Here is a 7,004-nt window from a genome sequence, read left to right as displayed (position 1 = left end):
TCACCTCATGGTCTGGAAAATCTATGGGCTAGGGAAGCGCCCCCTCCCCTGTGGTGAACACCCCCCCCACCGCCCCACCCCTGCCGAGGCCTTATCCCTCCTGAACTCCACCCGGCCAGTTTACTTTCCCAACAGACCTCAGGAGCCAGTGACCTCAGGCTGCTTCAGCTTTCTGCTCTGGAAATATCCCAGAGGCAAGGAAATCACAAATGGCTTTGCGACCTGCTTGGGATGAGTGAAGGAAAAACAAAACAGCAAATGTTAATATTTCCATAAATTACCTTGGCCAGGAATTCAGTACGGATTATTCCTTATGCTCAAAACCAGGGCTGACTTTCCTGAACTGAACCCAGCCTGTTAAAATATCAAAAGTGGGTCTTCCCTGGTGGTCCAGTGGTTAAGAATCTGCCTGTGAATGCAGAGGACACAGATTCAATCCCTGGTTGGGGAGCTAAGATCCTACATGCTGTGGGGGCAACTAGAGAAGCCTGTGCACTGCAATAAAAAGCCCATGTGCTGCAACGAACATCAAGCACAGCCAAAAATAATAATAATTCTTAAAAAATCAAAAAGCTTCAGACCCAGTTATCAAACAGCTGCTGGCCCCACTCTGTTTGCCCCGTGCAATCTGGCTGCCTCCGCCTCCCCTCAGAGACAGGGTTCAGGGCCTCTGTGGGCCTGTCCCAGCCATGGTCACCATTCTCACTGGTCAGAGCGTCTGCTCAACAGTGTTTAAATATTTTGAACATCCCCCTGCAGAGAACTCTAAAACAAAACTAAATTCACAACTTGGAGACAGAACTTCAAAGCTGATGAAGTCCAAATCCAGACCCGTAACACTGTCCTGCTTGCCCTGACCAGAGCCTTGGATGCCTTGGAAATAGACGTAGTTTGCCCAGCTGGCTTATTTTCCTTCTCAAACTGGCTTATCGGTGAGGCCCAGCCTGGACTGTCCGGAGCAGCAGATTTCCAGACCCTCTCTTGGTTTCTCGGACTCTGCACTGTTCTTTTCTTGTTTGTTTCATGTCTGTGTCTCTCACTGGGGTCTTGGCCCCAGGAGGGCAGGGGCGCCCTGTGCTCTGTCCCTGTGGGTTGCCCCCGGGGTCCACACCAGGCCCTGGCCCAGGGGAGAGAAGGGCCTTGTGTCCATGGTGCTGGAAAGTCTTTGGCTTACAGCAAACACGCCACAGGCATATTACCTACATCTGTCCTCTTCTCGTTGTTCTGTGATAATCAACATCCTTTCTTTGCTGTTTCCTCAGTGTATCACTTGATGGTGCTAAATCAAAGCCCCATCTTATCTGAAACTCAAGTTTCATGCAATCACCAGTTCCTTAAGTCGTGAGGTATCACGGGAGGAGAGAATGTGTGTTTGAGCTTAGCAGCAGATACGGGCGTGTCTGCCAACCTGCGAGCTGCCTGTGACCAGCCATGGGGGTGATTCCTTCACGTGCCCTCACACAGGCTCGAAGCTGCTTGGCTGGGCTGATTTTGAGGTGACCTGTGGATGGCCCAGCATGTCTGTGTGATACTGTGCTTCTAGTTGAGTCTCACATTGAAAGCACTCTTTGCTGAGAAGCCAAGGCCTCCCAGTGATGACCAGCTGGGATTCTCTGCACCCAGTGCTGGGACTGCCTGTACTTAGGAGCTGGGAATCCTCCCGGCGCACTGGGAGCAGAACCCACCACCCTGTGTCCTGGTTGCCCCGAGCTGGGCCCTGCAGGACCTGAGCTCCCAGCCTGGGCACTGGCCTTGCCCTCAGCGCCCTGGCAGACTCCTGGGCGACGTTGTGCCAGGGCAGCTGCCCTTTTCCCAGGTGCTGGGATGTCTGAGGCTGAGAGCCAGTTCAGGCTTACAGGGGGGCTTGGTCCCCTTTATCTCCCAAGGTTCCTAGATAATGGGAGGGAGGTGGCTCTCGGGCTGGGCGGAGCCCTTGGGGTGCCAGAGGATATAAAAGGAGCCCAGGGCAGGTGCCCCGTATGCCCTGGCAGCAGAAACATGGCCCCTCTCTGGCTCCTCTCCTGTTTTGCCCTTGTAGGGGCCGCCTTCGGTGAGTGCCAGGGTGCATTCGGGGCTTCCCAGCGGGCGCTAGTGGTGGAGACCCTGCCTCCAGATGCAGGAAACATGAGAGACGCCGGCTCAATCCCTGGATCAGGAAGATGCCCTGGAGGAGGGCATGGCAACCCCGCTCCAGTACTCTTGCCTGAGAATCCCATGGATAGAGGAGCCTGGCGGGCTGCAGTCTGTGGGGTCACAAAGAGTTGGATATGACTGAGTGACTTAGCACGCAGGCCATGGCTGGCCAGGTCTGGGAGGTGGCTGAGGAAGTCCCTGAGTCCCTGAGCGCCTGACAACCCCGAGCCAGGCCCCATTCGAGGGCTGAGGGGTTCTGTCTGGAGCAAGCCGGGCCTGGCCAGGAGGGAGATCGGAGGCCTGCCCTGCCCGCTTGGGCCCCACATCCTGACAGGCAGGGCCTTTGGGAGCTTCCCGAGCCTCATACCCTGTGCCTGGAGCAGAAAAGGCCAGTCCGAGCCGCACTGAGGTCTGGGGCCCCAGACGTGGCTCAGGTTGAGGCGCTGTGGGCAGAGTGAGGGTGTAGTCACAAGAGCCTGTCACGGCCTCCACCCGGGGCTATACTGTTCGAGGCACTTTCCAAGTTTTTTTTTTTTTTCTATTAAAAAAAAATAGTGGAAAATACAGAAAATAATACCACATCTTTGAACCTTTCATTGGACTTTAGCAAAAGTTATTTTTTTCCAGATTTGCTTCAGGTATTTCTTTTTAAAACATAGAACCATTTGAGCTAAAGTCCCCTCTCTCCTTCTCAGAAGGTGATCCCTATTTTGAACTCACTGTGTATTATTTCTGTGTGGGCTTTTCAAATTTACCACACGTTTCTAAATCCACCAGTGCAGTATAATATTTGTAAAAACTTACATGAACTGTATCATCTGCTACATCAGGTTTACAACCTGCCTTTCCCTACCTACATAGTTTTAGATTTATTCCCATTAATGCAGAGACCCAGCTCATTCACTTTAATCGCTGCAGAGCACTCAGCTGGGTGAATGCATCACAGTTGATACTGAATCTTCTTGCTAGTTAAAAAAAAATGGGTTGTGTTGATGATGTGTATTTTGGTGATAAGGGGCTGGTCTGTCCACACGGGCAGGAGACACTGGACTGGACCTCAGGCAAGGCCCATATGACCTCCAGGTGGCCTGGCTGGTCATCAGGGCTGTACCTGCCCAACACTCCTCGCTGTCACCGAGTTGTAGAACCTGTATACAGGTGCCAAGAACTCCCCTGGTCCTGACACAGCAAGCGTGTCCCGGACACGTCAAGTCCACCAGCCTTTTCTCATTGTTTTGTCACAGTTCAGGTCCTCTGTTTTCCGTTTTCCTCAATGTGTCCTTTTACAGCATGGAATCAAAGTGTTGTTTTATTAAATAATTAAGACTTTATACAATGGAGAGTTCCTGAAATCTCTGGAAATAGAGATTTCAGTGTAAAACGTTCTCCCATCAGCTATCAGCATTCTGGGTTCCCCAGGGGCTGGGGTTATCAGATTTTAACTTCACGACCCCCAGACCCCACCAGGCTAACAGGTGAGCTTTGACTTGTGAGGTGACGTTGCTTGCTCCCCAGCGTCTGAGGAAAATGGGATCTGGGGACCGGTGGGAGGCCTCCCGGGAAGGAGGGGCGGGCCTCAGAGTCCAGGCAGGACAGTCCCTGTCTCAGCCTGTCCCCTGCTCCTTCAGGCAGGGTGGCCCTGGGTGGCGGCAGTTCCATGCCTCTGCATCCAGGGTGGGCTCCTGGGGTCAGTAGGCTGTGTGAGGGGATCCTTGAGCCCACAGGGTTCCAGGAGAAGCCAGGAGTGTGGCGGTGGGTTCTGGGTCAGCCTAGACATCTGAAGTAAAAGCGAGGATTTCCGCAGACTGGCTCTGGGTCTTAGCGCTTCTGGGTCTTAGCGCTTCTGGGTCTTAGCGCTTCTTCACCCTCCTGTCACCCTCTCCAGGCTGCGGAGTCCCCGCCATCCAGCCTGTGCTGAGTGGCCTCGCCAGGATCGTCAACGGGGAGGACGCCGTGCCCGGCTCCTGGCCCTGGCAGGTGTCCCTGCAGGTGAGGGGGTAATGAGGTGGAGGCACCAGGGGCTCAGCTGGGCAGAGGGCCGCTGCCAAGGTCGGTGCTGCCGCTGTCCAGCGCGCGCTGACCCTCCCCATCTTCCTGCAGGACAGCACCGGCTTCCACTTCTGCGGGGGCTCCCTCATCAGCGAGGACTGGGTGGTCACCGCCGCCCACTGCGGGGTCACGTGAGGACCAGAGCTCGGGGTTCCGCTTCCGGCTTCGGCCTGGGGTGGGGGAGGGGAGCAGGGTGCATGCTCAGTCCTTAACCACCACCTGATTCCCCCAGAACCTCTGATGTGGTTGTGGCCGGGGAGTTTGATCAGGGCTCACGGACCGAGGACACCCAGGTCCTGAAGATTGGCAAGGTACGCGCAGGCCTCGCTGGGCGGGCCAGGGGACAGCCGCTGGGCTGCAGGCCGAGGCTGGGGAGGGGGCAAAGGGAAGACCCTTCAGCCCCTTGAGAGACAGGAGCCAAGTGGATCGAGCCAGTCTCAGGATTCTCACTCTGGGCTCCTGTGAGTCCGTTTGTCCTGAACAGATCACCAGGAAAGGAGATGGTCTAGAAACCCGCGGATCCCTGATTTACCCCAGGGCCTCATCTGTCTTTCTGGGCCTTGCCTGCAGGTTTTCAAGAACCCCAAGTTCAGCATTCTCACGGTCCGCAATGACATCACCCTGCTGAAGCTGGCCACGCCCGCGCAGTTCTCAGAGACCGTGTCGGCCGTGTGCTTGCCCAGTGCCGACGAGGACTTCCCCGCTGGGATGCTGTGCGCCACCACGGGCTGGGGCAAGACCAAGTATAACGGTGAGCCTTTCCGCCCACCAGGTGGGGGTCTGGGATGGGGGCTCCCTGAGCCCAGGAGTCGCCAAGTGGCACACACATGGTTGTTCAAAGATGTTTTGGTCGTAAATTCCTTAACAGTCATCAACCTCCCCATTTCTTTATTTAAAAACACTCAATTAAAAACCTATCAAACGTGAATAAAAATAAGGTTTAATAATACATACATGAACAGTCAGCTTCTGAAGAAACACCTGAGTTCCAGCAAGTGTCGCCCCCCTCTAACCTGCATGGAGATGGACTGCCCAGACTGCCCTCCAGACTGAGGAGGGCAGCTGTGTCCAGCGACCCTGAAGTCTGAACCCGGAGCCCAGGGTCCAGGTCGGGTTTACGCCTGAGTGCCGGCCACAGCCTGCCGGTCCTTTAACAGGACGCAAGCACCTAGGAATGGAGGAGGAAATGGCAACCCACTCCAGTGCCGTTGCCAGAAAATTCCACGGACAGGGGAGACTGGCGGGCCTCAGTCCCTGGGGTCACAAAGAGTTGGACACGACTGAGCGACTGAGCACACAAGCAGCCAGGAAAGGGCAGAAGAGGGAGGTGCTCCCTCTGGGTCCCCCCAGTGTCCAGGCAGAGGAGGGCTGGGGTGGAGGGACGGCCCCTCCGCCCACACGCAGGGCCCAGCGGGCGCGGGGCGCAGGGGCTCAGAGGCAGGAGTTGCTTGACCAACTGTGCTGGGAGCGCAGACTCACTGCCTGGTGTGGAACCGGAGAGGGACGGCCTCCCAGACTCTTGGAAGGTGGCGCTCAGCACCCAAGACCATCATGACAGAGGAGGACCACACCGCGGGAGGGCAGGGTTCCGGCAGGCGCTGGTCTTCTCTCCCTGGGCCCTGACCCCACGCCCTCTGTCCTTCCAGCCCTCAAGACCCCTGACAAGCTGCAGCAGGCCACCCTGCCCATCGTGTCCAACACCGACTGCAGGAAGTACTGGGGCAGCAGGGTCACCGATGTGATGATCTGTGCGGGGGCCAGCGGCGTCTCCTCCTGCATGGTACGGCCTGCTACCCTGCCCGCCCTCACACCATACCTGCCCCTTCCCCACCACCACTGTGGTCAGGCCCTGAGGCCCACTCCTCTCTGCCATGCCTTATTTAACCTCAGGCCCTGCCCAGTGCCCCAGTGAAGGCAGGGACCAGCACCAGGAGATGGCCCTGATGCGGGCTGGCCCTGACCAGGTGTGGTGTGAGGCTTCCAGGGGTGTTTAACCTCACACTATGCTCACAAAGTGGACATTTCAGGCCGTTTTACAGGTGATGGGGAGGCTGAGAGGATCAGCCCTCGCCCCAGGCCCCCCAGGAGTAGGGGGCAGAGCTGCCATCTGAGCAGGTCCGAGCATCTGTGCACAACCTCTGGGCCCCCACTTGCCCTTGGTCTGCACCCCTTGGACTCAGCCAGGTCCAGGCACACCTGGGCCCCGGCACCTTCTTTCCGGCTTGGACACAAGTCCTGTCTCCTTCTGCAGGGCGACTCTGGCGGCCCCCTGGTCTGCAAGAAGAATGGAGCCTGGACCCTGGTGGGCATCGTGTCCTGGGGCAGCAGCACGTGCTCCACGTCCACGCCCGCCGTGTACGCCCGCGTCACTGCTCTTATGCCGTGGGTGCAGGAGACCCTGGCTGCCAACTGAGCCTGGGCCTTCTGGCATCCCACCCCGAGAGTCCCTAATAAAATCCTCTGTACATAAGCATGGTCTGCACATGGCTCCCTGTGTGGTCGGGGCGGCGTGGGGCTGCAGGGTCCCCATCAACCACCGAGGGGGAGTTACTGCTCCCTTCCCAGGCTGCCAGTACCCCAGTACCCCCACACACACGCTTCTCAGGAAGCTGAGGCTTTGAATCCCGTTCTCCCTGCTCAGGACTCCATCCTGGGGTAGAACCCAGGTCCTAATTGCTGGCGCCACCTTGACCCATGGAGCATTCTGGAAGGCGGGAGTCTTGTGCCATCCACGGGTGGGCCCTGGGAAGCTGTGCAGAAGGTTTTCTAGGTCCTTGGTTCCTCCCCTGCACATTTCTGCACGACCCGTGTTTACTGATGGC

The 7,004-nt window shown here is 57.1% G+C and overlaps 1 protein-coding gene across 1 annotated transcript; it reads left to right on the top strand.

The window, feature by feature from the left end:
• The first annotated feature begins 1,979 nt into the window (after window positions 1-1,979).
• LOC104996478 (chymotrypsinogen B) lies at window positions 1,980-6,655 on the top strand. The gene is made up of 7 exons (XM_010850744.1): window positions 1,980-2,050; window positions 4,019-4,122; window positions 4,234-4,313; window positions 4,415-4,493; window positions 4,753-4,933; window positions 5,829-5,962; window positions 6,434-6,655. The coding sequence occupies exons 1-7, from the start codon at window positions 1,999-2,001 to the stop codon at window positions 6,593-6,595; spliced, it is 792 nt and encodes a 263-aa protein (XP_010849046.1). The 5' UTR covers window positions 1,980-1,998; the 3' UTR covers window positions 6,596-6,655.
• Window positions 6,656-7,004: the final 349 nt, after the last annotated feature.

The sequence above is a fragment of the Bison bison genome, unplaced genomic scaffold (genome assembly GCF_000754665.1).
Source record: "Bison bison bison isolate TAMUID 2011002044 unplaced genomic scaffold, Bison_UMD1.0 scf7180017864295, whole genome shotgun sequence".
NCBI lineage: Eukaryota > Metazoa > Chordata > Mammalia > Artiodactyla > Bovidae > Bison > Bison bison.
This window is presented reverse-complemented; position numbering and strand designations above follow the sequence as displayed.